Here is a 27,106-nt window from a genome sequence, read left to right as displayed (position 1 = left end):
TATATACCACCATATAACAATATTACACCACTACATATCTACAGTACAACATGTATATATACCACCATATAACAATATTACACCACTACATATCTACAATACAACATGTATATATACCACCATATAACATTACTACACCACTACATATCTACAATACAACATGTATATATACCACCATACAACAATATTACACCACTACATATCTACAATACAACATGTATATATACCACCATATAACAATACTACACCTCTACATATCTACAATACAACATGTATATATACCACCATACAACATTACTACACCTCTACATATCTACAATACAACATGTATATATACCACCATATAACATTATTACACCACTACATATCTACAATACAACATGTATATATACCACCATATAACATTATTACACCACTACATATCTACAATACAACATGTATATATACCATCATATAACATTATTACACCACTACATATCTACAATACAACATGTATATATACCACCATATAACATTATTACACCACTACATATCTACAATACAACATGTATATATACCACCATACAACAATACTACACCTCTACATATCTACAATACAACATGTATATATACCACCATATAACAATATTACACCACTACATATCTACAATACAACATGTATATATACCACCATACAACATTACTACACCACTACATATCTACAGTACAACATGTATATATACCACCATATAACATTATTACACCACTACATATCTACAATACAACATGTATATATACCACCATATAACAATATTACACCACTACATATCTACAGTACAACATGTATATATACCACCATATAACAATACTACACCTCTACATATCTACAATACAACATGTATATATACCACCATACAACAATACTACACCACTACATATCTACAATACAACATGTATATATACCACCATACAACATTACTACACCACTACATATCTACAATACAACATGTATATATACCACCATATAACATTATTACACCACTACATATCTACAGTACAACATGTATATATACCACCATATAACATTATTACACCACTACATATCTACAGTACAACATGTATATATACCACCATACAACAATATTACACCACTACATATCTACAATACAACATGTATATATACCACCATATAACATTATTACACCACTACATATCTACAATACAACATGTATATATACCACCATATAACAATATTACACCACTACATATCTACAATACAACATGTATATATACCACCATATAACATTACTACACCACTACATATCTACAGTACAACATGTATATATACCACCATACAACAATATTACACCACTACATATCTACAATACAACATGTATATATACCACCATATAACATTATTACACCTCTACATATCTACAATACAACATGTATATATACCACCATACAACATTATTACACCACTACATATCTACAGTACAACATGTATATATACCACCATATAACATTATTACACCACTACATATCTACAGTACAACATGTATATATACCACCATACAACAATATTACAGTGCATGTGTGTGTAGAGTGCGTGTGCTAGCGCTTGTATGCGTGTGTGTGTGTATGCATGTGTCTCTACCTGTGTGTCTCTCTTCACAGTCCCCGCTGTTCCATAAGGTGTATTTTTATCTGTTTTTTTGCATCTGATTTTACTGCTTGCATCAGTTACCTGATGTGGAATAGAGTTACATGTAGTCATGGCTCTATGTAGTACTGTGCGCCTCCCATAGTCTGTTCTGGACTTGGGGACTGTGAAGAGACCTCTGGTGGCATGTCTTGTGGAGTATGCATGGGTGTCTGAGCTGTGTGCTAGTAGTTTAAAACAGACCGCTCGGTACATTCAGCTTGTCAACACTTCTTACAAAAACAAGTAGGGATGAAGTCAATCTCTCCTCCACTTTGAACCATGAGAGATGCATATTATTAATGTTAGCTCTCTGTGCCCTGTTTTTTAATTGTTTTATTTAATTTCACCTTTATTTAATCAGGTAAGCCAGTTGAGAACAAGTTCTCATTTACAACTGCGACCTGGCCAAGATAAAGCAAAGCAGTGCGATAAAAACAACAACACAGAGTTACATATGGAATAAACAAAACATACAGTCAAAAATACAACAGAAAATATATATACAGTGTGTGCAAATGTAGCAAGTTATGGAGGTAAGGCAAAAAATAGGCCATAGTGCAAAATAGTTACAATTTAGTATTAACACTGGAGTGATAGATGTGCAGAAGATGATGTGCAAATATAGATACTGGGGTGCAAATGAGCAAAATAAATAACAATATGGGGATGAGGTAGTTGGGTGGGCTAATTTCAGATGGGCTGTGTACAGGTGCAGTGATCGGTAAGGTGCTCTGACAACTGATGCTTAAAGTTAGTGAGGGAGATAAGAGTCTCCAGCTTCAGAGATTTTTGCAATTCGTTCCAGTCATTGGTAGCAGAGAACTGGAAGGAATGGCGGCCAAAGGAGGTGTTGGCTTTGGGGATGACCAGTGAGATATACCTGCTGGAACGCAGACTACGGGTGGGTGTTGCTATGGTGACCAACGAGCTAAGATAAGGCGGGGATTTGCCTAGCAGTGATTTATAGATGGCCTGGAGCCAGTGGGTTTGACGACGAATATGTAGTGAGGGCCAGCCAACGAGAGCGTACAGGTCACAATGGTGGGTAGTGTATGGGGCTTTGGTGACAAAACGGATGGCAATGTGATAGACTACATCCAATTTGCTGAGTAGAGTGTTGGAGGCTATTTTGTAAATGACATCGCCGAAGTCAAGGATCGGTAGGATAGTCAGTTTTACGAGGGCATGTTTGGCAGCATGAGTGAAGGAGGCTTTGTTGCGAAATAAGAAGCCGATTCTAGATTTAACTTTGGATTGGAGATGCTTAATGTGAGTCTGGAAGGAGAGTTTACAGTCTAACCAGACACCTAGGTATTTGTAGTTGTCCACATACTCTAGGTCAGACCCGTCGAGAGTAGTGATTCTAGTCGGGTGGGCGGGTGCCAGCAGCGTTCGATTGAAAAGCATGCATTTAGTTTTACTAGTGTTTAAGAGCAGTTGGAGGCTACTGAAGGAGTGTTGTATGGCATTGAAGCTCGTTTGGAGGTTTGTTAACACAGTGTCCAATGAAGGGCCAGATGTATACAAAATGGTGTCGTCTGCGTAGAGGTGGATCTGAGAGTCACCAGCAGCAAGAGCGACATCATTGATATACACGGAGAAAAGAGTCCGCCCAAGAATTGAACCCTGTGGCACCCCATAGAGACTGCCAGAGGTCCAGACAACAGGCCCTCCGATTTGACACATTGAACTCTATCTGAGAAGTAGTTGGTGAACCAGGCGAGGCAGTCATTAGAGAAACCAAGGTACCTCTTTTTGGCACCTGACCACACAACTGAACAGTAGTCCAGGTGGGACAAAACTAGAGCCTGTAGGACCTGCCTTGTTGATAGTGCTGTTAAGAATGTAGAGCAGCGCTTTATTATAGACAGACTTCTCCCCATCCTAGCTACTGTTGTATCAATATGTTTTGACCATGACAGTTTACAATCCAGGGTTACTCCAAGCAGTTTAGTCACCTCAACTTGCTCAATTTCCACATCATTACAATATTTAGTTGAGGTTTAGGGTTCAGTGAATAATTTGTCCCAAATACAATGCTTTTAGTTTTAGAAATAAGTGCTGTGCTTGTTGAATATCCTTTCCTATAAGCGTGCTGAAAGTCTGTTGTCAAGTTCTTAACTGTAAAATAGCATTGTATCTGGTCAAACACACATTTTTCCAAATGTTTACTAAGGGTTGGTAACAGGCTGATTGGTTGGTTATTTGAGCCAGTAAAGGGGGCTTTACTATTCTTGGGTAGCAGAATGACTTTTGATGTTGATTAATTTTAATGACTTGGCTTCCCTCCAGGCCTGAGGGCACACACTTTCTAGTAGGCTTAAATATGGCAATATACAGTGAGGGAAAAAAGTATTTGATCCCCTGCTGATTTTGTACGTTTGCCCACTGACAAAGAAATGATTAGTCTATAATTTTAATGGTAGGTTTATTTGAACAGTGAGAGACAGAATAACAACAAAAAAATCCAGAAAAACGCATGTCAAAAATGTTATAAATTGATTCGCATTTTAATGAGGGAAATAAGTATTTGACCCCTCTGCAAAACATGACTTAGTATTTGGTGGCAAAACCCATGTTGGCAATCACAGAGGTCAGACGTTTCTTGTAGTTGGCCACCAGGTTTGCACACATCTCAGGAGGGATTTTGTCCCACTCCTCTTTGCAGATCTTCTCCAAGTCATTAAGGTTTCGAGGCTGACGTTTGGCAACTCGAACCTTCAGCTCCCTCCACAGATTTTCTATGGGATTAAGGTCTGGAGACTGGCTAGGCCACTCCAGGACCTTAATGTGCTTCTTCTTGAGCCACTCCTTTGTTGCCTTGGCCGTGTGTTTTGGGTCGTTGTCATGCTGGAATACCCATCTACGACCCATTTTCAATGCCCTGGCTGAGGGAAGGAGGTTCTCACCCAAGATTTGACGGTACGTGGCCCCGCCCATCGTCCCTTTGATGCGGTGAAGTTGTCCTGTCCCCTTAGCAGAAAAACACCCCCAAAGCATAATGTTTCCACCTCCATGTTTGACGGTGGGGATGGTGTTCTTGGGGTCATAGGCAGCATTCCTCCTCCTCCAAACACGGCGAGTTGAGTTGATGCCAAAGAGCTCGATTTTGGTCTCATCTGACCACAACACTTTCACCCAGTTCTCCTCTGAATCAATTCAGATGTTCATTGGCAAAATTCAGACGGGCATGTATATGTGCTTTCTTGAGCAGGGGAACCTTGCGGGCGCTACAGGATTTCAGTCCTTCACGGCGTAGTGTGGTACCAATTGTTTTCTTGGTGACTATGGTCCCAGCTGCCTTGAGATCATTGACAAGATCCTCCCGTGTAGTTCTGGGCTGATTCCTCACCGTTCTCATGATCTCCACGAGGTGAGATCTTGCATGGAGCCCCAGGCCGAGGGAGATTGACAGTTATTTTGTGTTTCTTCCATTTGTGAATAATCGCACCAACTGTTGTCACCTTCTCACCAAGCTGCTTGGCGATGGTCTTGTAGACCATTCCAGCCTTGTGTAGGTCTACAATCTTGACCCTGACGTTCTTGGAGAGCTCTTTAGTCTTGGCCATGGTGGAGAGTTTGGAATCTGATTGATTGATTGCTTCTGTGGATAGGTGTCTTTTATACAGGTAACAAACTGAGATTAGGAGCACTCCCTTTAAGAGTGCGCTCCTAATCTCAGCTCGTTACCTGTATAAAAGACACCTGGGAGCCAGAAATCTTTCTGATTGAGAGGGGGTCAAATACTTACTTCCCTCATTAAAATGCAAATCAATTTATAACATTTTTGACATGCGTTCTTTTGTTGTTATTCTGTCTCTCACTGTTCAAATAAACCTACCATTAAAATTATAGACTGATCATTTCTTTGTCAGTGGGCAAACTTACAAAATCAGCAGGGGATCAAATACTTTTTTCCCTCACTGTAGGAGTGGCAATATCGCCAAACAGTTCTATTTTTGTTTCATCAGACCAGAGGACATTTCTCCAAAAAGTACGATCTTTGTCCCCATGTGCAGTTGCAAACCGTAGTCTGGCTTTTCTATGGCGGTTTTGGAGCAGTGGCTTCTTCCTTGCTGAGCGGCCTTTCAGGTTATGTCGATACAGGACTCGTTTTGCTGTGGATATAGATACTTTTGTACCCGTTTCCTCCAGCATCTTCACAAGGTCCTTTGCTGTTGTTCTGGGATTGATTTGCACTTTTCGCACCAAAGTACGTTCATCTCTAGGAGACAAAACGCGTTTCCTTCCTGAGCGGTATGACGGCTGCGTGGTCCCATGGTGTTTATACTTGCGTACTATTGTTTGTACAGATGAACCTGGTACCTTCAGGCGTTTGGAAATTGCTCCCAAGGATGAACCAGACTTGTGGAGGTCTACAATTTTTTCTGAGGTCTTGGTTGATTTCTTTTGATTTTCCCATGATGTCAAGCAAAGAGGCACTGATTTTGAAGGTAGGCCTTGAAATACATCCACAGGTACACCTCCAATTGACTCAAATTATGTCAATTAGCCTATCAGAAGCTTCTAAAGCCATGACATCATTTTCTGGAATTTTCCAAGCTGTTTAAAGGCACAGTCAACTTAGTGTATGTAAACTTCTGACCCACTGGAATTGTGATACAGTGAATTATAAGTGAAATAATCTGTCTGTAAAAAACTGTTGGAAACATTACTTGTGTCATGCACAAAGTAGATGTCCTAACCGACTTGCCAAAACTATAGTTTGTTAACAAGAAATGTGTGGAGTGGTTGAAAAAAAGTTTTAATGACTCCAACCAAAGTGTATGTAAACTTCCGACTTCAACTGTATCTAGTGCAATATGTAAGGGGTCAGTAGGATATTCAAATCAAATTGTATTTGTCACATGCGTCAAATACAACAGGTGTAGACCTTACAGTGAAATGCTGACTGACGAGCCCTTAACCAACAACGCTGTCTGGTGTCAGTGTGCAGCACTAGGGCAGAGTCAGGAACTGAGTAACAGACGACCTTTACTCGGGGAAAAAAAAGAAACAATTCTATGACGGCTGCGTGGTCCCATGGTGGTTGTACTTACATTTACATTTTACATGTACATTTTAGTCATTTAGCAGACGCTCTTATCCAGAGCGACTTACAGTTAGTGCATACATAATTTTTTTATTTTTCATACTGGCCCCCCGTGGGAATCGAACCCACATCCCTGCAGAGTACCGGCCAGTCGGCTGTGGAGAGCTGACACGACTAAGAGTAGCCACTTCGCCCCTGTAGTCCTCCGCAAGCAAACAGTTGCTACATTGAATGTCCGGGCGGTCCACATTGTCCCAGAATAAAGCAAAATAAAAACAGCTCCTGCAGCGTTGAAAATGTTTGTTAGCGTCCTCCAAAAATTAAAAAACAAATACCTTATTTACGTAAGTACTCAGACCCTTTGCTATGAGACTTGAAATTGAGCTCAGGTGCATCCTGTTTCCATTGATCATCCTTGAGATGTTTCTACAACTTGATTGGAGTCCACCTGTGGTAAATTCAATTGATTGGACATGATTTGTCTATATAAGGTCCCACAGTTGACAGTGCATGTCAGAGCAAAAACCAAGCCATGAGGTCGAAGGAATTGTCCGTAGAGTGCCGAGACAGGATTGTGTCGAGGCACAGATCTGGGGAAGGGTACCAAAACATTTCTTCAGCATTGAAGGTCCCCAAGAACACAGTGGCATCCATCATTCTTAAATGGAAGAAGTTTAGAACCACCAAAACTCTTTCTAGAGTTGGCCGCCCGGCCAAACTGAGCAATCGCGGGAGAAGGGCCTTTGGTCAGGGAGGTGACCAAGAACCTGATGGTCACTCTGACAGAGCTCCAGAGTTCCTCTGTAGAGATGGGAGAACCTTCCAGAATGACAACATACTCTGCAGCACTCCACCAATCAGGCCTTTATGGTAGAGTGGCCAGACGGAAGCCACTCCTCAGTAAAAGGCACATGACAGCCTGCTTGGCGTTTGCCAAAAAGCACCTAAAGACTCTCAGACCATGAGAAACAAGATTCTCTGGTCTGATGAAACCAAGATTGAAGTCTTTGGCCTGAATGCCAAGCGTCACGTCTGGAGGAAACCTGGCACCATCCCTATGGTGAAGTATGGTGGTGGCAGCATCATGCTGTGGGGATGTTTTTCAGCAGCAGGGACTGGGAGACTAGTCAGGATCGTGGGAAAGATGAACGGAGCAAAGTACAGAGAGATCCTTGATGAAAACCTGCTCCAGAGTGCTCAGGACCTCAGACTGGGGCGAAGGTTCACCTTCCAACAGGACAACGACCCTAAGCACACAGCCAAGACAACGCAGGAGTGGCTTCCGGACAAGTCTCTGAATGTCCTTGAGTGGCCCAGCCAGAGCCCGGATTTTAACCCGATCAAACATCTCTGGAGAGACCTGAAAATAGCTATGCAGCGACGCTCCCCATCCAAGCTGACAGAGCTTGAGAGGATCTGCAGAGAAGAATGGGAGAAACTCCCCAAAAACAGGTGTGCCAAGCTTGTAGTGTCATACCCAAGAAGACTTGAGGGTGTAATCGCTGCCGAAGGTGCTTCAACACAGTACTGAGTAAAGGGACTGAATACTTGACATTTCTTACTTGATATTTCTTTTTTAAAAACAATTTTTTTTGGCTTTGTCATTATGGGGTATTGTGTGTAGATTGATGAGGGGGAAAAAACGATTTAATCAATTTTAGAATAAGGCTGTAACGTAACAAAATGTGGAAAAGGTCAAGGGGTCTGAATACTTTCCGAAGGCACTGTACGTATACAAATTACCTCGACTAACCTGCACCCCAACACATTGACTCGTTACCGGTACCCCCTGTATATAGCCTTCTTCCCCCACCCCCCATAAAAAATAAAAAATAAAATAAAACGGTGGTTGTCCCACTGGCTATCATAAATTGAATGCACCAATTTGTAAGTCGCTCTGGATAAGAGCGTCTGCTAAATTATGTAAATGTGAATGTAAAATATATATATGTTACTTTTTATTTAATTTTTTACTTTCGTTCATTTAGTAAATATTTTCTTAACTCTTATTTCTTGAACTGCATTGTTGGTTAAGGGCATGTAAGTAAGCATTTCACGGTAAGGTTGTATTCAGGGCATGTGACAAATAAAATGTTGATTTGATTTGAACAGTCCTTACCACTGGTGCTTCCTGTTTAAGTTTTTGCCTATAGGAAAGGAGGAGCAGAATGGAGGTGTGATCTGATTTGCCGGAGGGAGGACGGGGGAGGGCTTTGTAGCCGTCCCGGAAGGGAGAGTAGCAATGACCCAGAGTCCTCAATGCGCACTTTAATTTCCTTTATTAAAGTCCCCAGCTATAATAAATGCGTCTTCAGTAGAAGCGTTTTACAGTTTACACATAGTCCAGTGTAGTTCTTTGAGAGCCATTGCTGTGTCGGCTTGGGGAGGGGGAATATACACGGCTGTGGCGATGACCGAAGAACATTCTCTCTGAACGTAATGCGGTCGCCATTTGATGGTGAGGTATTCCAGATCAAGAGAACAAAAGGACTTAAGTTCCTGTACATTACCTGTATATTACCACAATCACACCCTGTGTATGTATATTTGTGTGTGTATGTATAATGTGTGATAACTGTGTGTTCCAGTGAGTCTCCAGACCAGAGATGGTATGGGCAGTGGAGGACCTGTGGTCGACTGTAGAGGACTGTTGGAGAATGAAGGGTGAGGATCTGTCAGTGTTTCTGTGTGTTGGAGGGCTCTCTCACTGTGTGTTGGAGGGCTCTCTCACTGTGTGGTGGAGGGTTCTCTCACTGTGTGTTGGAGGGCTCTCTCACTGTGTGTTGGAGGGCTCTCTCACTGTGTGTTGGAGGGCTCTCTCTCTGTGTGTTGGAGGGCTCTCTCACTGTGTGTTGGAGGTCTCTCTCACTGTGTGTTGGAGGGCTCTCTCACTGTGTGTTGGAGGGCTCTCTCTCTGTTTTGGAGGGCTCTCTCACTGTGTGTTGGAGGGCTCTCTCACTGTGTGTTGGAGGGCTCTCTCACTGTGTGTTGGAGGGCTCTCTCACTGTGTGTTGGGAGGGCTCTCTCACTGTGTGTTGGAGGGCTCTCTCACTGTGTGTTGGAGGGCTCTCTCACTGTGTGTTGGAGGGCTCTCTCACTGTGTGTTGGAGGGCTCTCTCACTGTGTGTTGGAGGGCTCTCTCACTGTGTGTTGGAGGGCTCTCTCACTGTGTGTTGGAGGGCTCTCTCACTGTGTGTTGGAGGGCTCTCTCACTGTGTGTTGGGAGGTCTCTCTCACTGTGTGTTGGAGGTCTCTCTCACTGTGTGTTGGGAGGTCTCTCTCACTGTGTGTTGGGAGGTCTCTCTCACTGTGTGTTGGAGGGCTCTCTCACTGTGTGTTGGAGGGCTCTCTCACTGTGTGTTGGAGGGCTCTCTCACTGTGTGTTGGGAGGTCTCTCTCACTGTGTGTTGGAGGTCTCTCTCACTGTGTGTTGGGAGGTCTCTCTCACTGTGTGTTGGGAGGTCTCTCTCACTGTGTGTTGGAGGGCTCTCTCACTGTGTGTTGGAGGGCTCTCTCACTGTGTGTTGGAGGGCTCTCTCACTGTGTGTTGGAGGGCTCTCTCACTGTGTGTTGGAGGGCTCTCTCACTGTGTGTTGGAGGTCTCTCTCACTGTGTGTTGGAGGGCTCTCTCACTGTGTGTTGGAGGGCTCTCTCACTGTGTGTTGGAGGGCTCTCTCACTGTGTGTTGGGAGGGCTCTCTCACTGTGTGTTGGAGGTCTCTCTCACTGTGTGTTGGAGGGCTCTCTCACTGTGTGTTGGAGGGCTCTCTCACTGTGTGTTGGAGGGCTCTCTCACTGTGTGTTGGGAGGGCTCTCTCACTGTGTGTTGGAGGGCTCTCTCACTGTGTGTGTAACAGGTGTAGTGTGTAACAGGTGTAGTGTGTAACAGGTGTAGCATGTAACAGGTGTGGTGTGTAACAGGTGTGTAACAGGTGTAGCGTGTAACAGGTGTAGCGTGTAACAGGTGTAGCGTGTAACAGGTGTAGCGTGTAACAGGTGTAGCGTGTAACAGGTGTAGTGTGTAACAGGTGTAGTGTGCAACAGGTGTTTAACAGGTGTAGTGTGTAACAGGTGTAGTGTGTAACAGCTGTGGCGTGTAACAGGTGTGTAACAGGTATAGTGTGTAACAGGTGTAGCGTGTAACAGGTGTAGCGTGTAACAGGTGTGTGTGTGTGTAGGCCTGTGTTTGAGGGCTGTTTCAGTGAGGTAACAGGTGTGTGTGTGTGTGTAGGCCTGTGTTTGAGGGCTGTTTCAGTGAGGTAACAGGTGTGTGTGTGTGTGTAGGCCTGTGTTTGAGGGCTGTTTCAGTGAGGAGCCGCTGCCGTACTCAGACCCCACGGGCGCCGCTGGGGGCGGGACCTGTCCACTGGATTCACCCAACCAGGAGAACCGGCTCCAGGCTCAGCGAATCAGAGGCCAGGATTCCCAAAGACACACCCACACCCCTCAGAACCGACCGCATGGCAACCAATCACCTGATCTGCCTGAGGGATACGGTGAGAGAGAGTGTGTGTGTGTGTGTGTTATTGAGCAGCACACCATGGTGCAGGGCCGTGTGTGTGTGTGTGTGTGTGTGTGTGTGGAATGTGTGTGTGTGACCTTTCTGTGTAATGTGTGTTACAGAGCAGCGCACCACGGTGCAGGGCCAGGTGTATTTTCTTCACACACAGACGGGAGTCAGCACCTGGCATGACCCACGCATACCCAGGTAACGCATGGCAACCACACAGCCATCCGTCTACTATACTACCCAGGTAACACATGGCCACCACACAGCCATCCGTCTACTATACTACCCAGGTAACACATGGCCACCATACAGCCATCCGTCTACTATACTACCCAGGTAACACATGGCCACCATACAGCCATCCGTCTACTATACTACCCAGGTAACACATGGCCACCATACAGCCATCCGTCTACTATACTACCCAGGTAACACATGGCCACCATACAGCCATCCGTCTACTATACTACCCAGGTAACACAAGGCCACCATACAGCCATCTGTCTACTATACTACCCAGGTAACACATGGCCACCATACAGCCATCCGTCTACTATACTACCCAGGTAACACATGGCCACCATACAGCCATCCGTCTACTATACTACCCAGGTAACACATGGCCACCGTACAGCCATCCGTCTACTATACTACCCAGGTAACACATGGCCACCATACAGCCATCCGTCTACTATACTACCCAGGTAACACATGGCCACCATACAGCCATCCGTCTACTATACTACCCAGGTAACACATGGCCACCATACAGCCATCCGTCTACTATACTACCCAGGTAACACATGGCCACCATACAGCCATCCGTCTACTATACTACCCAGGTAACACATGGCCACCGTACAGCCATCCGTCTACTATACTACCCAGGTAACACATGGCCACCATACAGCCATCCGTCTACTATACTACCCAGGTAACACATGGCCACCATACAGCCATCCGTCTACTATACTACCCAGGTAACACATGGCCACCATACAGCCATCCGTCTACTATACTACCCAGGTAACACATGGCCACCGTACAGCCATCCGTCTACTATACTACCCAGGTAACACATGGCCACCATACAGCCATCCGTCTACTATACTACCCAGGTAACACATGGCCACCATACAGCCATCCGTCTACTATACTACCCAGGTAACGCATGGCCACCATACAGCCATCCGTCTACTATACTACCCAGGTAACACATGGCCACCACCATACAGCCATCCGTCTACTATACTACCCAGGTAACACATGGCCACCATACAGCCATCCGTCTACTATACTACCCAGGTAACACATGGCCACCATACAGCCATCCGTCTACTATACTACCCAGGTAACACATGGCCACCACACAGCCATCCGTCTACTATACTACCCAGGTAACACATGGCCACCGTACAGCCATCCGTCTACTATACTACCCAGGTAACACATGGCCACCGTACAGCCATCCGTCTACTATACTACCCAGGTAACACATGGCCACCGTACAGCCATCCGTCTACTATACTACCCAGGTAACACATGGCCACCATACAGCCATCCGTCTACTATACTACCCAGGTAACACATGGCCACCATACAGCCATCCGTCTACTATACTACCCAGGTAACACATGGCCACCATACAGCCATCCGTCTACTATACTACCCAGGTAACACATGGCCACCGTACAGCCATCCGTCTACTATACTACCCAGGTAACACATGGCCACCATACAGCCATCCGTCTACTACACTACCCAGGTAACACATGGCCACCATACAGCCATCCGTCTACTATACTACCCAGGTAACGCATGGCCACCATACAGCCATCCGTCTACTATACTACCCAGGTAACACATGGCCACCACCATACAGCCATCCGTCTACTATACTACCCAGGTAACACATGGCCACCATACAGCCATCCGTCTACTATACTACCCAGGTAACACATGGCCACCATACAGCCATCCGTCTACTATACTACCCAGGTAACACATGGCCACCATACAGCCATCCGTCTACTATACTACCCAGGTAACACATGGCCACCATACAGCCATCCGTCTACTATACTACCCAGGTAACACATGGCCACCATACAGCCATCCGTCTACTATACTACCCAGGTAACACATGGCCACCATCCGTCTACTATACTACCCAGGTAACACATGGCCACCACCATACAGCCATCCGTCTACTATACTACCCAGGTAACACATGGCCACCATACAGCCATCCGTCTACTATACTACCCAGGTAACGCATGGCCACCACACAGCCATCCGTCTACTATACTACCCAGGTAACACATGGCCACCATACAGCCATCCGTCTACTATACTACCCAGGTAACACATGGCCACCATCCAGCCATCCGTCTACTATACTACCCAGGTAACACATGGCCACCATACAGCCATCCGTCTACTATACTACCCAGGTAACACATGGCCACCATCCGTCTACTATACTACCCAGGTAACACATGGCCAACATCCAGCCATCCGTCTACTATACTACCCAGGTAACACATGGCCACCATCCAGCCATCCGTCTACTATACTACCCAGGTAACACATGGCCACCACCATACAGCCATCCGTCTACTATACTACCCAGGTAACACATGGCCACCACCATACAGCCATCCGTCTACTATACTACCCAGGTAACACATGGCCACCACACAGCCATCCGTCTACTATACTACCCAGGTAACACATGGCCACCACCACACAGCCATCCGTCTACTATACTACCCAGGTAACGCATGGCCACCATACAGCCATCCGTCTACTATACTACCCAGGTAACACATGGCCACCACACAGCCATCCGTCTACTATACTACCCAGGTAACACATGGCCACCAAACAGCCATCCGTCTACTATACTACCCAGGTAACGCATGGCCACCATACAGCCATCCGTCTACTATACTACCCAGGTAACGCATGGCCACCACACAGCCATCCGTCTACTATACTACCTAGGTAACGCATGGCCACCATACAGCCATCCGTCTACTATACTACCCAGGTAACACATGGCCACCATACAGCCATCCGTCTACTATACTACCCAGGTAACACATGGCCACCATACAGCCATCTGTCTACTATACTACCCAGGTAACGCATGGCCACCACACAGCCATCCGTCTACTATACTACCCAGGTAACGCATGGCCACCATACAGCCATCCGTCTACTATACTACCCAGGTAACGCATGGCCACCATACAGCCATCCGTCTACTATACTACCCAGGTAACGCATGGCCACCATACAGCCATCCGTCTACTATACTACCCAGGTAACGCATGGCCACCATACAGCCATCCGTCTACTATACTACCCAGGTAACGCATGGCCACCATACAGCCATCCGTCTACTATACTACCCAGGTAACGCATGGCCACCATACAGCCATCCGTCTACTATACTACCCAGGTAACGCATGGCCACCATACAGCCATCCGTCTACTATACTACCCAGGTAACGCATGGCCACCATACAGCCATCCGTCTACTATACTACCTAGGTAACGCATGGCCACCATACAGCCATCCGTCTACTATACTACCCAGGTAACGCATGGCCACCATACAGCCATCCGTCTACTATACTACCCAGGTAACGCATGGCCACCATACAGCCATCCGTATACTATACTACCCAGGTAACGCATGGCCACCATACAGCCATCCGTCTACTATACTACCCAGGTAACACATGGCCACCATACAGCCATCCGTCTACTATACTACCCAGGTAACACATGGCCACCATACAGCCATCCGTCTACTATACTACCCAGGTAACACATGGCCACCATACAGCCATCCGTCTACTATACTACCCAGGTAACACATGGCCACCATACAGCCATCCGTCTACTATACTACCCAGGTAACACAAGGCCACCATACAGCCATCTGTCTACTATACTACCCAGGTAACACATGGCCACCATACAGCCATCCGTCTACTATACTACCCAGGTAACACATGGCCACCATACAGCCATCCGTCTACTATACTACCCAGGTAACACATGGCCACCATACAGCCATCCGTCTACTATACTACCCAGGTAACACATGGCCACCATACAGCCATCCGTCTACTATACTACCCAGGTAACACATGGCCACCATACAGCCATCCGTCTACTATACTACCCAGGTAACACATGGCCACCATACAGCCATCCGTCTACTATACTACCCAGGTAACGCATGGCCACCACACAGCCATCCGTCTACTATACTACCCAGGTAACGCATGGCCACCATACAGCCATCCGTCTACTATACTACCCAGGTAACGCATGGCCACCATACAGCCATCCGTCTACTATACTACCCAGGTAACGCATGGCCACCATACAGCCATCCGTCTACTATACTACCCAGGTAACGCATGGCCACCATACAGCCATCCGTCTACTATACTACCCAGGTAACGCATGGCCACCATACAGCCATCCGTCTACTATACTACCCAGGTAACGCATGGCCACCACACAGCCATCCGTCTACTATACTACCCAGGTAACGCATGGCCACCACACAGCCATCCGTCTACTATACTACCCAGGTAACGCATGGCCACCATACAGCCATCCGTCTACTATACTACCCAGGTAACACATGGCCACCATACAGCCATCCGTCTACTATACTACCCAGGTAACACATGGCCACCATACAGCCATCCGTCTACTATACTACCCAGGTAACACATGGCCACCATACAGCCATCCGTCTACTATACTACCCAGGTAACACATGGCCACCATACAGCCATCCGTCTACTATACTACCCAGGTAACACATGGCCACCATACAGCCATCCGTCTACTATACTACCCAGGTAACACATGGCCACCATACAGCCATCCGTCTACTATACTACCCAGGTAACACATGGCCACCATACAGCCATCCGTCTACTATACTACCCAGGTAACACATGGCCACCATACAGCCATCCGTCTACTATACTACCCAGGTAACACATGGCCACCATACAGCCATCCGTCTACTATACTACCCAGGTAACACATGGCCACCATACAGCCATCCGTCTACTATACTACCCAGGTAACACATGGCCACCATACAGCCATCCGTCTACTATACTACCCAGGTAACACATGGCCACCATACAGCCATCCGTCTACTATACTACCCAGGTAACACATGGCCACCATACAGCCATCCGTCTACTATACTACCCAGGTAACACATGGCCACCACACAGCCATCCGTCTACTATACTACCCAGGTAACACATGGCCACCATACAGCCATCCGTCTACGAACCACCCTCTAACCTTACTATCCTACCCTCTAACCTTACTATCCTACCCTCTAACCTTACTATACTACCCTCTAACCTTACTATCCTACCCTCTAACCTTACTATCCTACCCTCTAACCTTACTATCCTACCCTCTAACCTTACTATCCTAACCTTACTATCCTACCCTCTAACCTTACTATACTACCCTCTAACCTTACTATCCTAACCTCTAACCTTACTATCCTACCCTCTAACCTTACTATCCTACCCTCTAACCTTACTATCCTACCCTCTAACCTTACTATCCTACCCTCTAACCTTACTATCCTACCCTCTAACCTTACTATCCTACCCTCTAACCTTACTATCCTACCCTCTAACCTTACTATCCTACCCTCTAACCTTACTATCCTACCCTCTAACCTTACTATCCTACCCTCTAACCTTACTATCCTAACCTCTAACCTTACTATCCTACCCTCTAACCTTACTATCCTACCCTCTAACCTTACTATCCTACCCTCTAACCTTACTATCCTACCCTCTAACCTTACTATCCTACCCTCTAACCTTACTATCCTACCCTCTAACCTTACTATCCTACCCTTACTATCCTACCCTCTAACCTTACTATCCTACCCTCTAACCTTACTATCCTACCCTCTAACCTTACTCTCCTACCCTTACTATCCTACCCTCTAACCTTACTATCCTACCCTCTAACCTTACTATCCTACCCTCTAACCTTACTATCCTACCCTCTAACCTTACTATCCTACCCTCTAACCTACTATACTACCCTCTAACCTTACTATCCTACCCTCTAACCTACTATCCCACCCTCTAACCTTACTATCCTACCCTCTAACCTTACTATCCTAACCTCTAACCTTACTATCCTAACCTCTAACCTTACTATCCTACCCTCTAACCTTACTATCCTACCCTCTAACCTTACTATCCTACCCTCTAACCTTACTATACTACCCTTACTATCCTACCCTCTAACCTTACTATCCTACCCTCTAACCTTACTATCCTACCCTCTAACCTTACTATCCTACCCTCTAACCTTACTATCCTACCCTCTAACCTTACTATCCTACCCTCTAACCTTACTATCCTACCCTCTAACCTTACTATCCTACCCTCTAACCTTACTATCCTACCCTCTAACCTTACTATCCTACCCTCTAACCTTACTATCCTACCCTCTAACCTTACTATCCTACCCTCTAACCTTACTATCCTACCCTCTAACCTTACTATCCTACCATCTAACCTTACTATCCTACCCTCTAACCTTACTATCCTACCCTCTAACCTTACTATCCTACCCTCTAACCTTACTATCCTACCCTCTAGCCTTACTATCCTACCCTCTAACCTTACTATCCTACCCTCTAACCTTACTATCCTACCCTCTAACCTACTATACTACCCTCTAACCTTACTATCCTACCCTCTAACCTACTATCCCACCCTCTAACCTTACTATCCTACCCTCTAACCTTACTATCCTACCCTCTAACCTTACTATCCTACCCTCTAACCTTACTATCCTACCCTCTAACCTTACTATCCTACCCTCTAACCTTACTATCCTACCCTCTAACCTTACTATCCTACCCTCTAACCTTACTATCCTACCCTCTAACCTTACTATCCTACCCTCTAACCTTACTATCCTACCATCTAACCTTACTATCCTACCCTCTAACCTTACTATCCTACCCTCTAACCTTACTATCCTACCCTCTAACCTTACTATCCTACCCTCTAACCTTACTATCCTACCCTCTAACCTTACTATCCTACCCTCTAACCTTACTATCCTACCATCTAACCTTACTATCCTACCCTCTAACCTTATTATACTACCCTCTAACCTTACTATCCTACCCTCTAACCTTACTATCCTACCCTCTAACCTTACTATCCTACCCTCTAACCTTACTATACTACCCTCTAACCTTACTATCCTACCCTCTAACCTTACTATCCTACCCTCTAACCTTACTATCCTACCCTCTAACCTTACTATCCTACCCTCTAACCTTACTATCCTACCCTCTAACCTTACTATCCTACCCTCTAACCTTACTATCCTAACCTTACTATCCTCCCCTCTAACCTTACTATCCTAACCTTACTATCCTACCCTCTAACCTTACTATCCTAACCTTACTATCCTACCCTCTAACCTTACTATCCTACCCTCTAACCTTACTATCCTACCCTCTAACCTACTATCCTACCCTCTAACCTTACTATCCTACCCTCTAACCTTACTATCCTACCCTCTAACCTTACTATCCTACCCTCTAACCTTACTATCCTACCCTCTAACCTTACTATCCTACCCTCTAACCTTACTATCCTACCATCTAACCTTACTATCCTACCCTCTAACCTTACTATCCTACCCTCTAACCTTACTATCCTACCATCTAACCTTACTATCCTACCCTCTAACCTTATTATACTACCCTCTAACCTTACTATCCTACCCTCTAACCTTACTATCCTACCCTCTAACCTTACTATCCTACCCTCTAACCTTACTATACTACCCTCTAACCTTACTATCCTACCCTCTAACCTTACTATCCTACCCTCTAACCTTACTATCCTACCCTCTAACCTTACTATCCTACCCTCTAACCTTACTATCCTACCCTCTAACCTTACTATCCTACCCTCTAACCTTACTATCCTACCCTCTAACCTTACTATCCTACCATCTAACCTTACTATCCTACCCTCTAACCTTACTATCCTAACCTTACTATCCTCCCCTCTAACCTTACTATCCTACCCTCTAACCTTACTATCCTACCCTCTAACCTTACTATCCTACCCTCTAACCTTACTATCCTACCCTCTAACCTTACTATCCTACCCTCTAACCTTACTATCCTACCCTCTAACCTTACTATCCTACCCTCTAACCTTACTATCCTACCCTCTAACCTTACTATCCTACCCTCTAACCTTACTATCCTAACCTTACTATCCTCCCCTCTAACCTTACTATCCTAACCTTACTATCCTACCCTCTAACCTTACTATCCTAACCTTACTATCCTACCCTCTAACCTTACTATCCTACCCTCTAACCTTACTATCCTAACCTTACTATCCTACCCTCTAACCTTACTATCCTACCCTCTAACCTTACTATCCTACCCTCTAACCTTATTATACTACCCTCTAACCTACCTCCCCCTCTGTCCTACCTCCTCCCCCCTCTGTCCTACCCCCCCCCCATCCTACCTCCCCCCTCTGTCCTACCTCCCCCCTCTGTCTCACCTCCCCTCTATCCTACCTCCCCCCCTCTATCCTACCTCCCCCCCTCCGTCCTACCTCCCCCCTCTGTCTCACCTCCCCTCTATCCTACCTCATCCCTTACACACCTACCTGAATTGGAATGCATCCAGTTGGAAGGCTTAGAGCTCAGTTAGGTGTGTTGTGATTGGTGTATAGCTCAGTAAGGTGTGTTGTGATTGGTGTAGAGCTCAGAAAGGTGTGTTGTGATTGGTCCAGGGACCTGACAGTAAGGTGTGTTGTGATTGGTCCAGGGACCTGACCAGTGTGAGCTGTGAGGAGTTGGGTCCGCTGCCAGCCGGCTGGGAGGTGAGGAGCACGGTGTCGGGACGTATCTACTTTGTGGACCACAACAACCGAACCACGCAGTTCACTGACCCCCGACTACACACCATCATCAGGTACACTTGTGTGCGCACACACACACACACACACACACACACACAGACAGAAGGTTACAGCCCAGTCCTATGGTGAGCAGTGTAAGTGAAATAATGATGTGATTTACTACCAGTAATCATCATCTCTAACACCAATGACTCTAGATACTGGGCTATAGACAGACACACCAATGACTCTAGATACTGGGCTATAGACACACCAATGACTCTAGATACTGGGCTATAGACAGACACACCAATGACTCTAGATACTGGGCTATAGACAGACACACCAATGACTCTAGATACTGGGCTATAGACACACCAATGACTCTAGATACTGGGCTATAGACACACCAATGACTCTAGATACTGGGCTATAGACAGACACACCAATGACTCTAGATACTGGGCTATAGACACACCACTGACTCTAGATACTGGGCTATAGACACACCAATGACTCTAGATACTGGGCTATAGACACACCAATGACTCTAGATACTGGGCTATAGACACACCAATGACTCTAGATACTGGGCTATAGACACACCAATGACTCTAGATACTGGGCTATAGACACACCAATGACTCTAGATACTGGGCTATAGACACACCAATGACTCTAGATACTGGGCTATAGACACACCAATGACTCTAGATACTGGGCTATAGACAGACACACCAATGACTCTAGATACTGGGCTATAGACACACCAATGACTCTAGATACTGGGCTATAGACACACCAATGACTCTAGATACTGGGCTATAGACACACCAATGACTCTAGATACTGGGCTATAGACACACCACTGACTCTAGATACTGGGCTATAGACACACCAATGACTCTAGATACTGGGCTATAGACACACCAATGACTCTAGATACTGGGCTATAGACACACCACTGACTCTAGATACTGGGCTATAGACACACCAATGACTCTAGATACTGGGCTATAGACACACCAATGACTCTAGATACTGGGCTATAGACAGACACACCAATGACTCTAGATACTGGGCTATAGACACACCAATGACTCTAGATACTGGGCTATAGACACACCAATGACTCTAGATACTGGGCTATAGACAGACACACCAATGACTCTAGATACTGGGCTATAGACACACCACTGACTCTAGATACTGGGCTATAGACAGACACACCAATGACTCTAGATACTGGGCTATAGACACACCAATGACTCTAGATACTGGGCTATAGACAGACACACCAATGACTCTAGATACTGGGCTATAGACACACCACTGACTCTAGATACTGGGCTATAGACACACCAATGACTCTAGATACTGGGCTATAGACACACCAATGACTCTAGATACTGGGCTATAGACAGACACACCAATGACTCTAGATACTGGGCTATAGACACACCAATGACTCTAGATACTGGGCTATAGACACACCAATGACTCTAGATACTGGGCTATAGACACACCAATGACTCTAGATACTGGGCTATAGACACACCACTGACTCTAGATACTGGGCTATAGACACACCAATGACTCTAGATACTGGGCTATAGACACACCAATGACTCTAGATACTGGGCTATAGACACACCACTGACTCTAGATACTGGGCTATAGACACACCAATGACTCTAGATACTGGGCTATAGACACACCAATGACTCTAGATACTGGGCTATAGACAGACACACCAATGACTCTAGATACTGGGCTATAGACACACCAATGACTCTAGATACTGGGCTATAGACAGACACACCAATGACTCTAGATACTGGGCTATAGACACACCAATGACTCTAGATACTGGGCTATAGACACACCAATGACTCTAGATACTGGGCTATAGACACACCAATGACTCTAGATACTGGGCTATAGACACACCAATGACTCTAGATACTGGGCTATAGACAGACACACCAATGACTCTAGATACTGGGCTATAGACACACCAATGACTCTAGATACTGGGCTATAGACAGACACACCAATGACTCTAGATACTGGGCTATAGACACACCAATGACTCTAGATACTGGGCTATAGACACACCAATGACTCTAGATACTGGGCTATAGACACACCAATGACTCTAGATACTGGGCTATAGACACACCAATGACTCTAGATACTGGGCTATAGACACACCAATGACTCTAGATACTGGGCTATAGACACACCAATGACTCTAGATACTGGGCTATAGACACACCAATGACTCTAGATACTGGGCTATAGACACACCAATGACTCTAGATACTGGGCTATAGACACACCAATGACTCTAGATACTGGGCTATAGACACACCAATGACTCTAGATACTGGGCTATAGACAGACACACCAATGACTCTAGATACTGGGCTATAGACAGACACACCACTGACTCTAGATACTGGGCTATATACACACCAATGACTCTAGATACTGGGCTATAGACACACCAATGACTCTAGATACTGGGCTATAGACACACCAATGACTCTAGATACTGGGCTATAGACACACCACTGACTCTAGATACTGGGCTATAGACACACCAATGACTCTAGATACTGGGCTATAGACACACCAATGACTCTAGATACTGGGCTATAGACAGACACACCAATGACTCTAGATACTGGGCTATAGACAGACACACCACTGACTCTAGATACTGGGCTATAGACACACCAATGACTCTAGATACTGGGCTATAGACACACCAATGACTCTAGATACTGGGCTATAGACACACCAATGACTCTAGATACTGGGCTATAGACACACCACTGACTCTAGATACTGGGATATAGACACACCAATGACTCTAGATACTGGGCTATAGACACACCAATGACTCTAGATACTGGGCTATAGACACACCAATGACTCTAGATACTGGGCTATAGACACACCAATGACTCTAGATACTGGGCTATAGACACACCAATGACTCTAGATACTGGGCTATAGACAGACACACCAATGACTCTAGATACTGGGCTATAGACACACCACTGACTCTAGATACTGGGCTATAGACAGACACACCAATGACTCTAGATACTGGGCTATAGACACACCAATGACTCTAGATACTGGGCTATAGACACACCAATGACTCTAGATACTGGGCTATAGACAGACACACCAATGACTCTAGATACTGGGCTATAGACACACCACTGACTCTAGATACTGGGCTATAGACACACCAATGACTCTAGATACTGGGCTATAGACAGACACACCAATGACTCTAGATACTGGGCTATAGACACACCAATGACTCTAGATACTGGGCTATAGACACACCACTGACTCTAGATACTGGGCTATAGACACACCACTGACTCTAGATACTGGGCTATAGACACACCAATGACTCTAGATACTGGGCTATAGACAGACACACCAATGACTCTAGATACTGGGCTATAGACACACCACTGACTCTAGATACTGGGCTATAGACACACCAATGACTCTAGATACTGGGCTATAGACAGACACACCAATGACTCTAGATACTGGGCTATAGATACACCAATGACTCTAGATACTGGGCTATAGACACACCAATGACTCTAGATACTGGGCTATAGACAGACACACCAATGACTCTAGATACTGGGCTATAGACACACCAATGACTCTAGATACTGGGCTATAGACACACCAATGACTCTAGATACTGGGCTATAGACAGACACACCAATGACTCTAGATACTGGGCTATACTACCAGTAATCATCACCTCTAACACCAATGACTCTAGATACTGGGCTATAGACACACCAATGACTCTAGATACTGGGCTATAGACACACCAATGACTCTAGATACTGGGCTATAGACACACCAATGACTCTAGATACTGGGCTATAGACACACCAATGACTCTAGATACTGGGCTATTGACACACCAATGACTCTAGATACTGGGCCATAGACACACCACTGACTCTAGATACTGGGCTATAGACACACCAATGACTCTAGATACTGGGCTATAGACACACCAATGACTCTAGATACTGGGCTATAGACACACCAATGACTCTAGATACTGGGCTATAGACACACCAATGACTCTAGATACTGGGCTATAGACAGACACACCAATGACTCTAGATACTGGGCTATAGACACACCAATGACTCTAGATACTGGGCTATAGACACACCAATGACTCTAGATACTGGGCTATAGACACACCAATGACTCTAGATACTGGGCTATAGACACACCAATGACTCTAGATACTGGGCTATAGACACACCAATGACTCTAGATACTGGGCTATAGACAGACACACCAATGACTCTAGATACTGGGCTATACTACCAGTAATCATCACCTCTAACACCAATGACTCTAGATACTGGGCTATAGACACACCAATGACTCTAGATACTGGGCTATAGACACACCAATGACTCTAGATACTGGGCTATAGACACACCAATGACTCTAGATACTGGGCTATAGACACACCAATGACTCTAGATACTGGGCTATTGACACACCAATGACTCTAGATACTGGGCCATAGACACACCACTGACTCTAGATACTGGGCTATAGACACACCAATGACTCTAGATACTGGGCTATAGACACACCAATGACTCTAGATACTGGGCTATAGACACACCAATGACTCTAGATACTGGGCTATAGACACACCAATGACTCTAGATACTGGGCTATAGACACACCAATGACTCTAGATACTGGGCTATAGACAGACACACCAATGACTCTAGATACTGGGCTATAGACACACCAATGACTCTAGATACTGGGCTATAGACACACCAATGACTCTAGATACTGGGCTATAGACAGACACACCAATGACTCTAGATACTGGGCTATAGACACACCAATGACTCTAGATACTGGGCTATAGACACACCACTCATGTTATCTATGGATTATTTGCTATTTTTAAATTTTTTACTTATCTATTTTTTACTTAACACTTCTTATTTTTTTCTTAAAAACTGCATTGTTGGTTAAGGGCTGTAAGTAAGCATTTCACTGTAAGGTCTACACCTGTTGTATTTGGCGCATGTGGCAAATAAAATGTGATTTGATTTGGATTATATACAGTGCTGGGAAAAATAATTTTTCCCCTTTCTAATTTTCTCTATTTTTGATTATTTTTGATACTGAATGTTATCAGATCTTCAACCAAAACCTAATATTAGATAAAGGGAACTTGAGTGAATAAATAACACAACAATTACACACTTATTTAATGTATTTAATAAACCAAGTTATGCAACACCCCAATGCCCCTGTGTGAAAAGGTAATTGCCCCCTTACAGTGCCTTGCGAAAGTGTTCACCCCCCCCTTGGCATTTTTCCTATTTTGTTGCCTTACAACCTGGAATTAAAATAGATTTTTGGGGGGTTTGTATCATTTGATTTACACAACATGCCTACCACTTTGAAGATGCAAAATAATTTTTGGGGTGAAACAAACAAGAAATAAGACCAAAACAAAACAGAAAACTTGAGCGTGCATAACTATTAACCCCCCCCCCCCAAAGTCAATACTTTGTAGAGCCACCTTTTTGCAGCAATTACAGCTGCAAGTCTCTTGGGGTATGTCTCTATAAGCTTGGCACATCTAGCCACTGGGATTTTTGCCCATTCTTCAAAGCAAAACTGCTCCAGCTCCTTCAAGTTGGATGGGTTCCGCTGGTGTACAGCTATCTTTAGGTCATACCACAGATTCTCAATTGGATTGAGGTCTGGGCTTTGACTAGGCCATTCCAAGACATTTAAATGTTTCCCCTTAAACCACTCGAGTGTTGCTTTAGCAGTATGTTTAGGGTCATTGTCCTGCTGGAAGGTGAACCTCCGTCCCAGTCTCAAATCTCTAGAAGACTGAAACAGGTTTCCTTCAAGAATTTCCCTGTATTTAGCGCCATCCTTCATTCCTTCAATGCTGACCAGTTTCCCAGTCCCTGCCGATGAAAAACATCCCCACAGCATGATGCTGCCACCACCATGCTTCACTGTGGGGATGGTGTTCTCGGGGTGATGAGAGGTGTTGGGTTTGCGCCAGACATAGCGTTTTCCTTGAGGGCCGAAAAGCTCAATTTTAGTCTCATCTGACCAAAGTACCTTCTTCCATATGTTTGGGGAGTCTCCCACATGCCTTTTGGCGAACACCAAACGTGTTTGCTAATTTTTTTCTTTAAGCAATGGCTTTTTTCTGGCCACTCTTCCGTAAAGCCCAGCTCTGTGGAGTGTACGGCTTAAAGTGGTCCTATGGACAGATACTCCAATCTCCGCTGTGGAGCTTTGCAGCTCCTTCAGGGTTATCTTTGGTCTCTTTGTTGCCTCTCTGATTAATGCCCTCCTTGCCTGGTCCGTGAGTTTTAGTGGGCGGCCCTCTCTTGGCAGGTTTGTTGTGGTGCCATATTCTTTCAATTTTTTAATAATGGATTTAATGGTGCTCCGTGGGATGTTCAAAGTTTCGGATATTTTTTTTATAACCCAACCATGTTCTCCACAACTTTGTCCCTGACCTGTTTGGAGAGCTCCTTGGTCTTCATGGTGCCGCTTGCTTGGTGGTGCCCCTTGCTTAGTGGTGTTGCAGACTCTGGGGCCTTTCAGAACAGGTGTATATATATACTGAGATCATGTGACACTTAGATTGCACACAGGTGGACTTTATTTAACTAATTATGTAATTCTGAAGGTAATTGGTTGCACCAGATCTTATTTAGGGGCTTCATAGCAAAGGGGGTGAATACATATGCACGCACCACTTTTCCGTTATTTATTTTTCAGAATTTTGTTAATAAGTTA

At 45.1% G+C, this 27,106-nt stretch overlaps 1 protein-coding gene across 2 annotated transcripts in view; it reads left to right on the top strand.

The window, feature by feature from the left end:
* Nucleotides 1-27,106, top strand: part of LOC311115605 (E3 ubiquitin-protein ligase SMURF1-like) — a 95,212-nt gene that overhangs the window by 36,020 nt on the left and 32,086 nt on the right. For both annotated transcript variants that reach the window (XM_084190765.1, XM_084190764.1), the window contains exons 6-9: nt 9,326-9,401; nt 11,021-11,232; nt 11,360-11,444; nt 20,152-20,298. In XM_084190765.1, coding sequence (XP_084046891.1) covers nt 9,326-9,401; nt 11,021-11,232; nt 11,360-11,444; nt 20,152-20,298 — 520 coding nt within the window. The remainder of the gene's footprint in view (nt 1-9,325; nt 9,402-11,020; nt 11,233-11,359; nt 11,445-20,151; nt 20,299-27,106) is intronic.

Source organism: Coregonus lavaretus, assembly GCF_964263955.1.
Source record: "Coregonus lavaretus genome assembly, contig: HAP1_SCAFFOLD_145, whole genome shotgun sequence".
Lineage (NCBI taxonomy): Eukaryota > Metazoa > Chordata > Actinopteri > Salmoniformes > Salmonidae > Coregonus > Coregonus lavaretus.
Note: the sequence above shows the minus strand (reverse complement) of the source record. Positions and strands in the feature narration are given on the sequence as shown.